Raw genomic sequence first — 18,854 nt, 5'->3', positions numbered from 1 at the left:
GTGCCAAAAAAGGCAATTTAAGTACTTTTCCGTGTAAATCCAGAAGAAATTACCTTGGAGAGAAGGCCTTCAATTATGCCTCACACGTGACTTCTGCATGATGGATAAAAGGCATAATTGATATCATCTTTAGTGAAGAAACCAGAAACTGTTGCATTGTCTAGAGGCTACTGAAAATACCAGGAAAATCTGTTTTTCATTAGTTTCATTGTGTATTGTTTATAGAGAGTTTGGTTGTTGTCAGCAGCCAAGTCCCTCATCTCCCCGCTTTCCTAGCCCTTTGGAGACATGTGCACATCTCCGATCAACAAGACAGCAGTAAACTGGTCACATGCCAGAAACAGACATTGCCATTAACCAGCCTGAAGTGTGAGGCATCTTTTTTTTATTATTAGTTGAAATCTGGTGATTGCCTTCCTTGATGAGGCACCATACATTGAGCAGAAAGAAGGGAAAAAATGTCTTTTTTTTGAAATAAAGATGACAAGCTGGCTACAAATAAGAAAATGTCCCTTTTTTTTTCTTTTCTTCCTACTTGATTGCAAATAACCCGTTTCTGTTAGAGTAGCACATACCATATCTGCTGTTATGGTGAAGTTAAACCTCAGTGTGCCAATTTTGTTTCTGTAAAGCAACAAATTAGGCTATTTCTGGTGAGCTGTAGTCAACTGTAAGTTATAAAGGAGAGTAATGGAGATGAGAAGTGGCCTGAATTGAAAAGATGATGCTCATCTGAATGTCTAGGCCATCTGCCATGACAAACAGGAAAAGGTGTTGTATGTCATGTGAAAGGAGGGAAACATAAAAGGATGCTTTATGTCAAGTCACTGAGAGATATTTTATAAACAGTTTGGAAAAACTGAAAGTGATACAAATCCGTTGGTCTCAATCTTCAAATTGTTCTTTCGAGGTTTCTGTAAACATATTATGAGCTATTTGGGGAAAGAAAAGGTTAATGACACTGCTAATTCATATCATGCAGGGTTCTCTTTCCTTCTTTCTTCCTAATGAGTCTGCAGGAACCTAAGAATATCATCTTCTTTCTTTCCACTAAGCTCCTAATGTCAAGAGGTCAGTGGTGATGTTACAGGGTCAATAGGACTCAATTTACATCCAGACAAATGGTAGGCATGTGCTGCCCTAGCAGTCTTTGACCTTTTGGACAAAAGTGGTTGCACAGCTTTTGTGTTAGACTCAAGAACTGAAAGGTGACAGCGTATGTTCCACTGAAGCAGATATGACTGTAAAGCAGATGAAGACTCGGGGACTTTAGTATACAAGTTAAAATAAACTCAAATAAGTGTAAATGGCTGCTTCAGTGTAGTTTGTTTTCCTGCAGTTTATTTATGATTCTTGACTTTAGATGTATTTATGTACGTAAAGAGAGAGAGAAATATATCCATCTAATGCTTCTCATGTCAGCCCATCTATACAGACCCTCTCAAGATAGTCCTGCCTAAATGGGACTGGGCTCAAAGTCTTCCTCCCTGTCACTTTGCACAGGTTTCGAAAACGAGTGTCCTACTGGGGCCCCTCTCCATTGATAAGGATGGTAATTGTGTATACATAGGGTATATTCCTGCCCAGAGCAAGAAAGCAAGTGTTATGGAGACCATTTGTATGGTTCCAGTAGCTAGAAAGACATTGTTCTTGAGTCCTCAGCATGGGGTGTGTATAGCCAAAACCCAGGCTGACTCTGGCTGAACATCAAAGATGTTGCAAGGCACTGAGCCTGCAAGGCAATATCAGTGGTGTCAACAAGGCATTTCTGACAAGTCTTTCATTGCAATGTCATTCATTTACTCAAGTGTGTATGAAAACAACAAATGTTCATTTCTTCCTAAATTCTCTTTATCTTGGTGGTTGACAAAAATGAAAGCTGAAATATTGTAGAATTATATTCTTATCATTGATTTTCCTTTTATCACTTCCCACCATTCTTTTTATTCCATCTTACTATTGAGGTTGCAGAAATATCTTCGTAAGCAATGTAATACGTCAGGGTAGAAAGACAAGGGCTGGAACGGAAAGAGTAACGTACTCAAATATTTATTTGTTATAACTTAACTTCAAAATGAAAGTTTTATCCTAAGTGAAAGATACTCTTACGTGCTCTGTTGGACTCCCTTATACTGTATATCTTTGCAGACCACTATGTTCCTTTCAGTGTATAAAATTAGTTTTGTTTTACAGCAGATTGTGAATAGAAGATTGTCCATTCTCTTGAGTCTGTGAATCACGTTTTGTCTTGGATTTGTTTGTTAATGGAAAAATCACTGAAAAAATAATTGTTCTTTTTCTTTTTTTTTTTTTGTTTTGTTTTGTTTTGGGGTTTTTTTGTTTTTTTGTTTTTTTAACTTGGAAGCACCCGTTGTTTGTTTAGAGGCTGACAGTCAGCTGGGTGAAATCAGCGTTTGAAAGAAGTGGCTGGCAAAAAAGCCCTGTGCAATATTAATGTGTTTAGGAAAACCACTGGAAACAAAATGTTTATTGCCTCTTTAAATGTATGTTTATATACAGCTTTAAGTGGTTCATCTTACTCTGTACGTGCAACACTTGTTTTTAATTTTGCAATATCTAGAGAGCTGCAGTAAGAAGTCACTAATTTAACAAATGACATTTTTAACCTGAATGATTGAAATCCAGATCAGCGACTCAGAGGAAGAACAGAGGGGAGATTTTATTGTGCAAAACCTGAGCCGTATGTAATTAAATACTGATGATGATGTTTTGATTCTTTGAAAAAAACTAACTTGTCTGTCATATTGGGTATATAATGTTATTGCTATGGTGCCTATTCATCTGTCTCTTCAGAGATGATGGGATTAAATTTCACAGTCATATTTTACATGATGTTAGAGATAGCTTGAAGCAAAGTCTTTGCCAAAATATGGTTTCCTTTTTGTTTTGGGATGCCTATTCCAGCTGTATCAGTTGAGTGGCTGGTTTGTAGTAGGTCCCTTTACAGTCACAGTGGGCAAGGTGGAACCTGTATAGTGCCTCTGACAGACCCAGGCACAGGGCAGAAGATGGTGATTTCTGGCGCTTGTTTGTCTAGTTGGTAGTACAGCCCCAGCAGCGTGGAGTAGAACGATCACACAAACTTTTTTTTCCTTTCTCTCAGGCCAGAAGAAAGCTTTGGTTTGTAAGGATTGTATCTAGCAAAACTATAGAATGGCTGACAGGAATGTGCTTTTTCCTCTTTTGATATTCATATAAGATTTTTTTTTTCTGTTTCCCAAAAAAACCCTTGTAGTGTGTGCAGCTTATTCAAAGAACTGTTGAACTTCTCTTAAGATTGTTTGTGGTGTGGGATTTTGGGCAGGCGTTGTTACTGTTTGAAATCAGCACCTAAGTCTTCGCGAAACTCTTTGTAAAATTTCTCAGAGATTTTTTCCCCCACCTAGATGTTATTTAAAACTTCCCCAAAAAGGTTCAGGTTCTATCCCAATATCAGCTGCTTCTGAGTCAGTCTCCTTACATGTAGCACAATTTTAGGAAATCGTTCTGAAATCAATTGCAAAATACAGAGTGCATGGTTCTCCTACAGTCTTGTCGCGACAACAGAGAAGTCCATGGGTAGATTAAATGTTAGAGCCTGGGAACGCGTTGTGGTGGAGGGGAATGGCTACTGTGTGGTTGTGCAGTTCTCTGAAGGACGTGTAGTGCAGGGAGCCATGTCGGGGAAGTGAGTTCTGCACAAAATTGCAGACGTGATGAGGACTGTAGTATTTATATCTCCTCAAGGAAGGAGCACTACGTTAAATGTAAAGCTACTGTAAAAGAAATCTGTCTGCTGTACTTACTAGGCTTGGTGAAAAGCTTCAGTCGGTCTCCTTAATATAAATTGACTTTGATTGGAGTATTGTTTTTATATTTCTTCTGTAAGTTCAGGTTCCATTTCAATATAAATAGTCATGCATCTGAAACATTTGAACTGGTATTCATCTGCTGTTTCCCTGTCTGAGAACTGCTATCTGATCAAACCAATATTTTTTAATTATGTATTTATAGGCAGATGGGAGAATAGTTTACAGTCAATGTATGATCTTCTCTGCAAATCTTGGAAAATTGTGTTGTTTTTTTTAATATTGCCTTATCAGTTTCTTTTTTTTATTACTGATGACTTCATTCTGTTTGAATTCAATGCTTCAGTTTCTTTGGGGTAAATTAATAGATTATGTATGCGATATTTGCACAGTGCTGATTGAATTCATCTGGTGAGTTTGAATGTGGTTCATATATTCACATAATTGTCAGGAGCCAACTTTAAATTCAGAACTGTTTCATGAGCGTTGCACAGGGCATCATATTCATCTCACATTACTCAGGAGTGGGTAAAACTTCCATGGTAAGCTAGATATGCAGCTCTTTCAAAAGCCAATGTCTTTTACATTTGTGCCTATGAACAGTGATGGAGCTAAAAAAAAAAAAAGAGCTGTGCAGCATCAACTGTTTCCTGAAAAGAATGAAGCTGATGTACTGACCAACCCTCTTCCAACCTGTTCCCCCCACCTTTCTAACAAATTCTGAACCTGCTGGCCATTTTTGACCAGATTTGACAGATGATTCGATGTTCAAAAGCCACTGGATCACTAAGTTTCATGAAAATAAGCAGCCTGCTAGAGACGCCCAGACAAATGCCCTTGCTGGGGAGAAACGCTGTGGTGTGAACTTAGTCCCATTATCGGACACAAGAGAACCCACAGGAGAGAAGCACAGGAAATGAGACTTCACGGAGCTGCTTGTTTCCACAGAGATTATGCTTATGTTTTCACACTAATCCAGATGGATAACTTTCCATGTGCTGCTATCTTTCATTCAAATGTTCCTACTCATTCTCATGGTTAGGGTTTGTACTTTAATACAGCGTGGCAGAGGTTTGCCAAAGAAAAAAGCTGTCAGGCCCAGTCTTTTAATATATATAATATGCTTGATCTCTGCAGCACCTACTTCCACTTGCTGGCTAGATGGGTTTAAGCAGAAGGAAGTTCACCTACAGGAGTTCTGCAGTAAATGGAGCACAGGCTGCTGTTACTGCCTCTTACAATATAAATCTCAGATCCCATTTAAAAAAAGGGGGAAAAAAAACCACCTATATGGTATTTTCAGATTACCTCTTCAGCCAAAATACCTGGAGGTAGAAGGTGGGTAAGTGGCCATAAGGCCACTGGTGGCAGGTGTTTATACAGTTTGCAGAGAGCTGCAGGGAGCCACATCGGCTGGCATCAAACTAGACCCGTTGCATTTCCCTCTCTTAACTAGTGCTGCTTTGGGTAATGATGTTGGCAAAGCAACAGGGACCACACTTTGGGCCTTATCTGTATGTTAGCAGCCCTAATTAAACGCTTTATCTGTACTCACAAGTAAAGTCAGGGGATTTCACAGGTATTGTGTTGCTCCTGAGCTGTGGACCAAGCTTCACTGTTCTAAGTGATAGCCCCCATTAGCTAGTCCTCAATTCCAGTGTTTTGCGAACTGGGAATGGTTCTCCACTATTTGACAAGAATTCATGCAAGGAACAGAGGCATTTATCTGTGGAAGGAGTCAAGGGGAAAAGGGAATGTACTTTTTTTTTTTTTTTCCCCTCAATAGTCCACAGAGTTTGTGCAAGCTTTCTGCACTGTCTTGGCAGATCATGAGAAAAATTTTATATGCTCTCAGCCAGAGAAGCTTGAAACCTCTGGGACTTCACAGAGTAGAGGGGCTGGATAGCTTAGGATCCAGGGAAGGCAAGTAATAAGTGTTTCATTTTTCATGGAAACCTACTGATACTGCAAGTAAACATTTCCAATCCTGACTGCATATTCAGTTGCATTTGCATCCTACTCGGAATTTCCCTTCATTGATAATTAATTTTCAACCAATCTCGATTTCTGTTAGATACTAGAAACTACTTATTATTGAACTGATAGGTGTATGTCCAGTCTTTTGTGTGTGCTTTCCAAATTCAGTTTGCTATGCAAATCCTCTAAAAGTCTTCCCTAGATTCTGGCACACTCATAGTGCAGTGTGACAAGATGCTCCACAGGGTCTGTGTTCATGTGGCTAAATCTGTATCTCTATAGCCCATTGTTGGTGAGGTAGAGTTAAAATTGCATATTAAGAAAATATATGATGATGTGCTACAATAACAATGGTGTGAGTTTAGGAGCAGCCACAAATAAATTCTACGACAGTTCCATGTGGATGCCAGTAAATGCTGCTGAGCCATACAGTCAGTATTGACCCCAGTTCTGACTAGAGCAGGGCTGGAAATAGCTGTGAGAAACTTTTAATTTATTCATTTTCAATGTGGCTGTATTTTTTTGAATTCTTAGGCATTTTCAAGATTTTTTTTTTTTTTAATGCTTTCAGGTATAGCTTGATCTTCCACAGTTGTACAAGCCTAGCTGTAAGATTTTGGAAGGCTCACCAGGGTCAAAATCTGCAGAGACAGGCATGTGTTTAACTTGACAAACTAAGCAACTCTACTAGCTTTACCGTGGCAGTTTGCACTGTATGCAGTTCAGCATACAATTGAGTCATTGTGGATTACTACGTGGATTACTGTTTAATTACCACTTTAAAAAAGTGGCGTCAAGATTTAATAGTGTGCTTTCCCATCTCTCTTGCCTCCCCTATATTTTCATGGCTGATGTTTTAGTTCTTTGCGCAATTGGGAGGGAGGTTGTTTTTTATGAGATAAAACTTCTTTCTGTGCTTCTCTGTGAATATAGTCTATTCTTTACCTTGAACAAATTCAATTTTAGGGAAATTCCACATTTAGCGTGGGAGCAAAAGGAAACATTTTTCTGGCAGCTTATCATCATCATCATCATTATTATTATTAAAATATGATAGCCATTTATAGCTGCTTATAGGAATGTTAAAAGTTTCCTTGTGCTCTCCCATCTGTCTGCATCCATCTGTTGTTTCTTGTCTTGTGCTGGAATTGTTAAGTTCTTTGGACAGGGACAGCCTTTTTTAAAAATGAGGATCCAGTTCATGATTAGCAGCTTTCTTAATACAAGAAAGCAAAAATAAGGGTGATATGGGCCAGAGCGCACGATGCAAGTCAGGAGAATCAAACATTCATAATCCGTTTGTCTCAGGTGTGGCAGTTCTGTGTGTATGCTCATGTGGGTGCCTGGCAAATGTTAGATATGTGTGTACATATGAGTTTTATTTAGCATTTTTTTTTTTTCTTCTCAGTGGCTGCGCAGGTGGTGGGAATGCTGATCGTATCCAGAAGCTACGGAAGGAGTACCATCAGGCCAGGCGAGAAGGCTTACCTTTCTATGAGGATGACGAAGGACGAACACAGCCATCTGATTACGACCAGCATTGGGTAGGTCCACAATGTGATGCAAAGTGCTTTTGCAGCTTTCAGGGTTAGCAGAAGGTGCTGATTTGTTTGTGTTTTCCAGAAATCCTGTGTCAGCTTAACATGAATTTGGGGGTTTATAGAAATGGTTAAAGCCAGCCCACCAAAGAAAACATTAATAACATGAAAACTTGGCTAAAAATAACTTGTCTGTTCACTGTGTTTGATTTAGGCCCAGGTTTCCTCTCTTTAGGCCCAAGATACACAGTCATTGCCAAACTTTGTCACATGTGGTAGCATCAAGGCTTTTCAGCGGGATTTATGGTGCTCTGGCAGTTCATACAGTGGTTCCCTGGGTTAACGAGAGCATTAGAAGAGCAGACTCTCACTGTGCTTAGCTGCAAAGGGAGAGGGAGGGAATAGAGGCATGTCTGCTCCTGCCCTTCCTTCTGCACACTGGACAGTAGCAATCTGGCCACAATACATCCTCAGTAACTTTTATAAAGTGAAAAATTGAATAATTTGCTCCTCTCCCATCAAAAGATCTTAAAATATTCTAGCAACACTATAGAACTGTTACACACATGCTGTATTCCCTATTTTGCATCTAGGAGTCACACCATGCAGAGAAGTATTATCTACCCCACTGCTGAAGAGTAACCTGTGGTAGAACCAGAGATTAAATCAAGAGTGCTGGATTTTTTTAATGCATTAAATATATGCAACAGCTATAGTCTATGGGATCACAACTGTGGCACTCAAGAGCTCTGAGCAGGTTTCAGAGTTGGACTCTGTCTCTTTAGAAGTAATTATAATCAACCAGCATTCAAAAATGTAAGTTTGATAAGATGCAATTTATGCTAACTTTGAAATTTTAGTTTATAAAGAGACAGAATTATGTTAAAATCTCAAGAATCTAAATACACCTGAAGTCTGAACTAACATTGTTGCTTTTAATGTCCTCCAAACTATTGGTGTGAATGCTGAAGTGAAATCTTCAATGACTGGGCTTGTAGTCCAAAAAAATCCTGTGCGAGATTAGTCAGTCACAGAGAGAGAGTGAGTTAAAGGGGTTGTTTTTACATAAATTATCATATATATTTGTTCATTAACCCATAAAATGTTGTTGTATATATTACTCTGATTCAGTTACCAAAAGTGTCACCTTCAGCAAAATAATTCTTTCTTTAGAGCCGTTAACTTTAATTTACTGCCTTAAATTTTGTGACCCAAATTTGGGAATCTATGTAGCTGCCATTCTTCTGAATAGCTTTTGTAAACTAAAAAGAGAACATGCATCAAATGTATCTTTCTGTTGAAATTGTAGGGCATGTTAAGTGTCCTGACAGAGGCCCCAGACTGGGCCAGTGGTACCTGTTCAGCAGCCTAAGGATTTCTACTTCTTATCTGAAACTGATAAAGCTTTATTAATCCTCAGAGGAGGCTGAGATTTATGGTCCAGTGTAGTTTCCTAAGATTCACAAAGGTTTCTTCTAGGTAATCCTTTTTAAGCCTTTCCTATTAGGTATAATGCCCAGAGGTTACTGATTTCCAAAGCTTTGCTTTTCCTGTGAGGCAAGTTGTCCTTAATCAGAGCACCTGAAAGGGAGCTTTAAGTATCTCAGTCTTGAACTGATTAATAATAGTGGCACCAAGATTGTTTCTTTTTGTCCTTCCAATGCAGAATATTTTTGAATGGTTTTTTTTTTGTGAGGAATGGCAGTCTGCTTAAAAATCAGAGTTTACCTTGAGGGCTTTAACACTGAAGTCTGTTGCTGCACAGTTCCTCTTGTTGAAGTGGTTTACAATTTTCAAAGACTTCTGGTCTCTTCACTGCAACAGTATCATCCATTGATCCATCCAGCCATGCTTTCATAGGCACTGTCTTTCTGTCTGGAAAATACTGTGGCCCCAGCTTGCTCTCTTTCGACTCCTGGCTGAAATTTCTACTCTGACATGTAGTTTTACCCTTAAAATACATATGTTACATCAATCCATTCAGACAGAACAGAAGAAACAAAAATAGAATCAAAATATTAAAAAGAGAACAAATGTCTCAAAGCGTCTTGCCAGGAGAGTCCTCAAGGTATTTCATGAGCCATGTAGTCTTTCCTACCTTGGACTGCTGACCCTCAGCAGTACTGTGGTAACACAGATTGAACAACAGCTGATTTTTTCCACCTTTACTCGTCAGTGAAGAGACGTGCTGATGACTAATTGAATAATTCTAAATAAATAAAAACTTACTCTAAACTTCAGGATGTCAGGTCTGTCTTTAAAGAGTCAACAGACAGCTGAGGAGGAGGAGAACCTTCTGGTATAAGTTTTCTTCCTTCCCACAGGAGGTTATGGCACCAGGAAAGCTGCAGCTGGAAAGGAGATGCTGGGTCTCCCTATGTATTTTTAATATTCGATTAGTCCTTTCTATGCTTTTTGTCAGTCAGCTGTTTTACCTAAGCCAGCTTTCCTATAAGATGTCTTTCTAATGTACAGCAGCTGCTGTAATCACTTCCCACCATCTCATGAAATGTGCAGATAAGTTGGGAAATAACAGAGGATAATTTGAGAAGACACTATCCCATCGCAAATCAACAGCCTCAGAAATGGACCCTGGGTCTTGTCCTCCAAAAAAGTATCTGCAAACTCATGAGGCAAATTTCTATCTGATAAAGCTGACATTGACAAGTGGCCTTTAGCTGACACTGTAATGGGACAGAATTTCTAATTGAAGGGGTATTTCTAACAATCTACTTTTTTTAAAGTGGGATAAATCAAGTTAAAGTGCACAGCCGGCTGAAAAGCTAGCATTGTAAGGGAAAATGATCTCATGACAGGCAATTGGGATCCATAAATGTTTTAAAAATAAGGTCAAAAATTCATTTTAAATAGGCCTGCTATTCTCTCATCATCCGTTCCTCCCCCCTGCATCCATTTTCCAATTCTCCTCTGTTCTTCTCATCTGTTGCTGGATGAATTTTTTGCTCTCTTGCGCCTTCATTCTGCTCTCCCTTTCCCACAGTCTGTTCTTTTGCTTTTTGTAAGTAACTGAATAATTCAGTTTAGTGTGTCTCCATAAACAGACACATGTATATAGCACTGTCTGTGCTATAGAGCCAGATCCTTTAAAATTCTTTTCCTGTTCCTTTGTGCTTTCGTTTGTTGTTGAGTTTTGCATCCTTTAGACTCCTCCTTGCCCCCACCACCCCCCTTTCGAGTTTATAACTAGGATAAATGATAAGCCAAATTCTGTAGGGTGGATCACAAGGCTTAAAGTAAACCTCAGCTAGTTAACCAAAGGACAGGCTGATGATAAGTATAAATATTGTCTCGGAAAATGAATACCTGTTGTTGTCAGTGTAGTGTGAGGTTACCCTAAAATTTTCTGACAGCTAGGGTGTATTGGGAAGTATCAGCGCAAGACAGAGTTTAGGCATGTGCATACATACTCCTGTCTTCGTGGGACATCAGATAGTAACAGCACTCATGAACATATCCCATACAAACCTAATCCAGGTCTACCGAAAGAGCCGTAATACGTTTATGTAGTATTATCATATACTGCAGTATCGGTCAGCACCTGAGAACACTATGTAAGCAATAAGCTGCAAGAGCTTAGACAGTCTCCCTAGGAGGTGGAGGGCTTTTTCATGGGGCACTCTTCAGGGTTTTAGAGTCACAGACTAATAACAGATCATGAGAAACAGAGAAGGAGCTGTTAAGACAAAGCCGTGAAGTTAGCATCTGCACTTGTATTTAGGGGCATTTAAATAATGAGGAATTAATCATCTATTTGAGGATTTACTTGGATTGTCTTACAGACTTTGTACAAATCCAGTTACTTAAAACATCAGTTCTTTCCTTCAGGGTGGCAGTAAATCCTTGAAACTTTATCTTTTATTCATGTATGTTCAAGGAGTGCGTGTAACACCGGCCACATTGCAAATAGTTCTCCGCCTGTTAGTGACCACATCAGCTTCACTGTACTGACCCTTGCGTTGAGTGGTTCTAAAAGCCATTTTCTTATTTGCAGATCAGATTTGGAAGCTGATAAATAACAAAAATATATAATAAAACCTGTCCCTGGATACTAGCTGTGAACATTGCGAATGAAACAAACCTGTAATGTACTGAGTTTTGTCAGTTCCCAGTTGAGAGTATGAAAGAAGAATCATGCCTGTCTGTGTTAAAGGCCAAGTACTTTATTGTGTGCCTGGCAGGGATCCAAGCCTAAAAATCAACCAGAACAAAAAAAGGAGCGTTAAGAACTGCATTATTTTTCCATAATGTGTCAAAAGGTTCTACCCTTACTTCAGGATGAATAAGGAGCTGTTTGTACTTTTCATATCAATTGATTCCAGGTTCAGGACGTTGCATTTCAAATAGGTTAAGTTCCCAAAACGCAGAGACGTTTGTGTTGGACCATGGTTAGAAACCAAAATTCCAACTTCTAGAATAATAACATTCCTGTCTTCTAGCGCAATGGGAGAAGCTGACAATTTTATGTACTATGTGAAACCATATAGCAGAAACTGCTGTGAATTCCAGACTTTCTGAGTCCACAGACTATTAGTAGAAAATATTGAATTAAAAACAAAAAAATACACAATAACTTACTTAGAGTATAGCTGCTTTGAAAATCATGGATCGGAAGTATTTGTGTATATGTTATTAAAATATTAATTGAGTATGTAAAACATTTTATTAGGATGTATGAGTAACTTAGCAATCAAGAACTTTTTATGGTCGCTACTTATCTCTGTATAATGAAGGTTTCAGATTGGGGTGTATGCTGAACAGCTGTTCAAAGTAAGCGGAGAGATTTTGAATTTTACAGGCTGTGTTTTGGGGGGAAGTTATTTTGGCGAAATCCCTGCCAAACCTCATATGAAAAATAAACTATTCCAAATGGCACATGCAAGGAGAGCCAAATTCAATTCCATTAATATTAGCAATAAAGAGTGACTCTTATAACTTGTTTGGAGTCATTCCTACTTATACAAAGGTTGAATTTGGCAGAGGTTATCTGAACCAGAGGGGAGTCTGAAACGCTCATGTCTTCATGCTAACACTATGTACACACTCTTATTTACTAAGGGAAACAGTGCTGGTGCCATGTGTCGTCTTACCAAAGCCCGTTGGTACTATTTATACCCTACAATATTATGTGAATTCCAGAAATACATCATGCCGTCTCTTCCACAAGGTACCTTGTCACACAGCTGCTGTTTGTTGTATTTTAATTCAGTGGGGTGATTCTGAGGAGGACAAACACTAAGCATTTCTCTTACTTCATACAAGTAACTGAAGGAGATCGGACAAAAACATGCGGTGCTGCCGGGCTGTGGCCGTCCTTGCAGGCTCGCAGCACTGAGAGGTTCCACATTAACACACGTGCCAGCGGTCATGTCCCTTGCAGTTAAGAGAGGTTCTTCTGATGTTGCCCAAATGGAGAACTTGAGTGGGGCATCACGGAGATCATGACAGCTGCCACAGATCATGTTGATGTGATATGAAGGGCCCTAGAGGTTTTCTGTTGTATGTATTCTTCCTAATTTGCCAATATGCTTAGGGAGGCACAAAACAAACCTCTGACTGGCAAGTATATTGATGAGGGGAGTTTGTGAACAGGTAACCCATGCTATATAGTATGCTTACTGCATTTGTGCACATAGGGCACAGCTCTGCAGCTTTTATCCTTTGGGGCACAGTTGAATGGGCACAGAAACAGCCTTTTCAGAGCTAGGCTGTAACCTGGCTTCACTGCAGTTCTGAGTAGCACAGTAGCTGGGTCTTTGCAATTTGCTTCGGTTTTGGCAAGCTTCTGCCAGTATAGGCTTTAACAGTTTACTTGTTGATCACTCCATAGTGACTGCGTAGCCACTGTCCCTGAGCACGTGTGCACACTCTGTCAAATCTCAGCCCAGTGTCACGTGGGGAAGGTGGAAGAGGATTGAGATTTTAACACCAAGCCTTCGCGTGTGGGGTTGCTAAAGCTAATACTTTGCACTTTGAACCTTCCCTTACCCTCAGTGATACATACTTCTCCGTGACAGCTTGGTCTCGACCCCGAGCAAGTCAGTGCCCCACATACCATGGAATCAAATACAGCTGCTCATGGGTCTGACTACAAGGAGAGGAAAAAAGTAGGTTTCCTTTTAAAATTGACCTCCTCTTCCTTAGGCCATTAGTAAGAGGCCTGCTTCAACTTCTGGAAAGGGGCCCCAGTTACAACAATGCTCATTTTTTAATCACCAGACAAGTCTGTAATGCCATTGAAATTCATGTCTGAAGCTAAGCATGCGCTTAGGTATTTATTAGATCAGGCCTGATATCGGGCCTCAGACTTGACCCTTTCTTAGGCACAAACTTTTGCCTTTACTACCAGGTATCTGGTGCACTTATCAAATAGATGCTGACACAGTTGACTTCTCTTTGAATTCTCACAGCTTAATCTCCCTGGGTTATGTTCTTGTTCAGTGTGTTAGTGATTAAAAAGAAATCTCTTCCCTAAAAAATACTGATGATCCAAAGAGTTGCCTAACTACTGTTGTCCCAGGCAGCACCCCGTTTCCTAAAGATGCTGCTCACTGTCCAGCTCTGCCTGCTAAGTGTGACATCCCACTAAACCAGATGGCAGTTTTGACGAGGGACTGCAAAATTTGTCCATGTAACATAATGGCAAGCAGAACAACCTCAGTGAGGCAAACGGCAACAGTTGCCCAGTGTGTGCAGAACAGGGTGGAGCTTGAAAGAAGCTGGGTGAAGCAATACAACTGTGTCATTGAGGCTGTTACAGCACACAGATCTTTTATTTGTTATAGTTAAGTATGTGACAGAAGCCAACTGAAATAATGGACTTCTGATTACTTTTGATTTCTGGATTGAGTTCTTCTATTGTATATCTATGCAGCCCTTCTCATTATTGCGGCACAAGATCTGAGGTGGAGGCCTTGGGTCTTCTTGAGTTTTGCTGAAGTTCCTCACTGCAAAATGCATTAGCAGAACTGCTTGTTAAATCTCATCCTAGGCGCAGTTTCAGCAGTCAGGGTGTCGGTGCTCAGGCTACATTGTTGTCTTGCAGTTAAAAACACTGAAAAGTTCAAGATTTCTTCACAGCCAAGGTGTGAAAAGTAATTAGAATGTATCTCTGGGTGCTGGATATAAGCAATTATCTATGAATATATAAAGGCTCTATTTTTCTCTACAAACAGGCGATGTTGTTGTAATTATTTAAAATGAAAAAGAAAGTCACTGACTCAGACATGGAGAGATTGGGCGGATAACTTTATTAGTTCCCAGTCTAAGGTCTGTAGTGCAGATGCTAATCTAATATCAAGACTGCGTTAAAATAAAGTACAAAATATGGGAAAAGAACGCCATTTACCCTGTAAGGCTGGTGCTGTACATGAGCTTGGCTTTTCTGCTCAAGGCCAGCTCTTTTCAACTTTCAACCTCAACTCTGGCTGTTAAAGAACACTTGGAAAAAGGAGCACTTAGCACCTTCGTTCTTGCTCAGTATGGGATCCGACTGGAACAGGTTTCTTCTATCAAATGTGCTGAGTTTTGAGAAATTCTGCAAAAGTTAGTAGTCAATTTCATTTTTGTTTTCATTTGGTTATTTAAACCTTCTTTAATGTTCTTGCTTTGTTTAGTAAATTGAATTTGTAAGCAGGAATTTCCCAATGCAGAAGGGAGTCTGATAAAATACTGGTACTGTGCAACCTAATCTGAAGGGTTAGTTTTGAATTATTTTTTTTTAATAGTGTTTTTGAGACACTTGCTGTGCAACTGTATTAACGATAGGGAAGCAAGAGCGACAGATACTTCTGTCTGTGTTTTTGCTGCTTTTTCCTCATCAAATGGCCTGGCTGCTGTTTTAAGTGTCACGTTGCCCAATATTAAGTAGAGCCATTCCAGCTGAACTGTATGTCATAAGTCCTGTATGATAGGAAATATTGAGTCTTCTGTAATCCAGCTGATACTGGGATTTCTGCTTTCTGAGCAGAAATATGAGTTCTGGCCCTGCTGCCTCCAAGAGGGTCCTGCTATTCGAGGTAGATGATATGAGAATAATCCAGTGTCCCAGGGTAGCATAGATTTCATAAAGTAGTATAACAAATTCAGCATGTATGTTGTGAATGCGTACAACTAAGCAAGAGGTCAAATACTAGTATCTCTTCTAAAATGAAGTCTGGTCACCAATTTTAAGATTTTTCTGTGTTTAGTCCATTCATCTCATTTCTTGATAGGCTGGAAGTAATGATTGTCAAAATTACTATTGCAAATAATGCACTCCTATGTTAGGAAGACCAATGCTGCATATGTCAACAAATAATGGCAGTGGCTCTCAAGGAACATGGACCAAGGGGACGCCTGGACTGTGTATGCTTTACACCATTAGGTATTCCAAGCAAAGTCAGAGTAGCAGATACCTAGAGTGAAATTATGGCTTTAAAGTTATGATACGACTCAAAACAAAGTGAGCAAATTGGGATTCTGAGGAGATTCAAAAGTTTCTTGTATTGTGGTAAGCATGGTTATATCAAATTATGTTCTGTACTTCATAATGTGATGATAACTCCTTCAAGATAAGAGAAAAAATTATAATTTGAAATACATGCCTGTGCCTTCCATCCCTGGTCTGCAATGATCAAAACAAAGTCATTCTGACAATCTAAATTCAATCTTTCCTGTAGAATGATTATAGGGGAATTTAGCAAAATACCATCTAGCGGTACCCACCAGTGGATCAGTATTAACATTTACATTTGCATTTGAAGCTAATTTTCAAAGTATTTCTCTTAATTTGCTAGGAAGATACCTGTCAAGTTAGCAATTAAACTGTAATTTGGTCACTGAGGTGTTTACACAGATTAATAGATCTCTCTCTTAAGCATGTGCTCCTGGGTTTGAAATAATAGCTATACTGCGTGGAAGCATGACCCCACTTGAGTTTCACACACACATGCACAAAATCAAATTCCATCACATTTTAATGCAAATTTTACCTTTGCAAATGATGGCCTAAAAAGAATGGGTTTCCATGGTAACCTTCGGGAACACATAACCTGTTTATCCTAACTTCTCCAGGAAGCAAGACAGGGGGTGGGGAACGTGCTTTGAAGTCAGCTATATTTTTCTTTAGACAGTATTCTGCTGTAGCACGTATAGAGAATTTACCAAAATGCTCCTGTACTGTCCTAAATAAACTTTTTTCCCTTTCTCAGAAACAGAAGCAGTCATATGGAATAACATAGGAGGGAACTGCAGTACGCAGTGTTCAAAGCCATTAACTGACCTTTCAGCTCCTATCTATAGTTTGACAACTAGGTCAACATTTTGAAAGACCAGTCACAAATTAATACTTAAAACAGATCTCTTCCATCACTTTCTCTTTCCTTGCTTTCCCTCCATGCTTTACATTTGGCCCTCAGGTATCCCTGCTGCCTTTCAAAGGCACTTTAAGATTTTTGTTTTCCTGTTCTTCCACTTCACTGCTGAAAGTACTGTTTGAAAAATGCCTTGAAATATCTCTGAACTCCTACACTGTGGAGCTACCACAGAAAAGAATATATTGATTATACTTCACATTCAGTGCTGACTTTTAGAGTTGAGGTGGTGGCTTCTGGAGCTGCCATTAGCGAGGAGTGAGTTTGATGTCTGCGAGCATCTGCAATGTTGTATTTTTCCTGCAGATGCACAGTAACCCCTGGCTAAAGGAAAGTACGTCTGCAACAGTTTTTTAAGGTCATTAGGAGTAAGGAACAGATGTTGAGGTTTTTCAGAATGCTGCTTTGAAGTGCCATTTAGGAGTCAACTGACAAGACTGACCCCATAGGCAGTGATTTTTGGGACTGCAACACAGAGGAACCATTGCCCACAGTTACCCATCTGGTATCCATCTGGTACCAGCAAACAACAGACAGTACCAAATCACAGAGAAACTGTACCAACTGCTAAATTGGTATCAGCAAGCAAAGAAGGTCGCCACCCAACAGCAGTTGCAAGCAGGAGAAACAATGTCTGTAATATTTACAGGCTGGTATCTGAAGATCCGGAGGAACCTGATGCCATAGCATATGGAAGGCAGTTCCTCTCTCTAAGCCTGCTTATGCTGATGTTGTTTGCTCAGTATTAATTCAGGTTTGGGTGGGGGTTTTTTGTTAACCATATTGAATTTGCAGTGTGGAGAGCTTTTGTCATGATGCCATTGAGAGAGCACCTCGCTTTAGTGGCATCTGTGTTTAACAGGATTAAGGTAGAGTTAATACCCTGTGCTACAGAATAACCATTCACATTCTAGGAGTACTGTTCCAGAGTGGTGTCAAATCACAATGGAAGGAGTCGAGGTTAACTTTTAACTCCGTGACGATATACTCTTCGCTGTTTTTCTTTGATGTGAACAATTCTTGGGCAGAGCTGTGGCAGGGGGTTGTTCCCCAATTTTATTGCCATCTTTCTCTTCTTCCCTTTGTTCATTTTCCCCCTCTTCCTGCTTTTCTTCTCTTGAAGCAGTGTGCTGGTTTGTACAGTAGCTAAGTGTTTAGAATGTAATAATACAACAGTGAGAGTTTTACTGCCTCTAGGCGCTACCCCTTCTTCTCTTGAGGACCTCCAACAAGGCATGATTTTATAGACAATGAAAGGCTCGCTCTCCCCTGTGAAGCCGCCTGCCTGCAGGAAGCTTTTGACTGTCTATTTCCACTACTCGCTCTGCAATTTAGTTCCATGCCCTGCTATTTCCCCCCTTCCCTGCCTCTTTCCTTCCCTGACGTACACATGCATGTACCCCGCCGTGTACACATTCGGCACAAACATCAGATGTAGGTAGATATGGCAAAAAAGCATTATCTCAATGTGTGTGTTAAAAACCTCAAAAATACCCCAAGCGTTTTTGTTTTGCCATCCTCATCATAAATGAAAGTATTGATCTGTCCCCTGTTTGCTTTCCAGGTACTGACGCTGTCATTTCATTTTCCCTAAAAAGAACACAAGCTCATAGCTGGGTTGCAAAGCGTGGCCATTACACCCTGGCATTGGTGCCAAGAACTCTGCTGACTTAGCTAGAGAAAGATGCTGAAAGCCCCTGACTTTGAGAGAAAATTCAATTCAATTTACTTCATACAGTGTCTCTCATGAAGTATTTCAAAATGCCTTATATCAGGAGATAACATAATGAGAAAATGCTTTGGAGAACTGGGTATTCAGATAGCAAGACAAAATGATACACAACAATGAACTGGAGTAAAAGAAAAGACAACTGCCATTTAAAAGCAGTAATCATCTGGATAAGTAGTCTTGTAAACTAATTACAGTGAGAAGAGAAGCAAAGAATGCAAGATTGGGAGGAACAAGAAGCAGCTTAGTTTCAAACAGGCTAAGGCAGAGGACTGGTTTCATGGGGGGGGAGGAATTGTGCACAGTATTGTAGAACAACTACAGGAGATCTGCTTTAGCAATGTATTCACATGTATGTTATGAATGCTGTATAGTGCGTCACAAGTGTATCTCAGCGACAAGTTAAGTTATTCTCTCTAGTGGCTGGGAA

The 18,854-nt window shown here is 39.7% G+C and overlaps 1 protein-coding gene across 5 annotated transcripts in view; it reads left to right on the top strand.

Moving 5' to 3' along the window:
• Window positions 1-18,854, top strand: part of PARD3B (par-3 family cell polarity regulator beta) — a 429,076-nt gene that overhangs the window by 366,820 nt on the left and 43,402 nt on the right. For all 5 annotated transcript variants that reach the window (XR_011048762.1, XM_068407693.1, XM_068407691.1 and 2 more), the window contains one exon: window positions 7,195-7,330. Coding sequence is in view for 4 of the 5 variants with exons in the window: in XM_068407693.1 (XP_068263794.1) it covers window positions 7,195-7,330 (136 nt within the window). In the remaining variant the exon portion in view is untranslated. The remainder of the gene's footprint in view (window positions 1-7,194; window positions 7,331-18,854) is intronic.

Source organism: Nyctibius grandis, chromosome 9, assembly GCF_013368605.1.
Source record: "Nyctibius grandis isolate bNycGra1 chromosome 9, bNycGra1.pri, whole genome shotgun sequence".
NCBI classification, from domain to species: domain Eukaryota; kingdom Metazoa; phylum Chordata; class Aves; order Nyctibiiformes; family Nyctibiidae; genus Nyctibius; species Nyctibius grandis.
The sequence above is the reverse complement of the archived record's forward strand: the minus strand, read 5'-3'. Positions and strand labels throughout refer to the sequence as shown.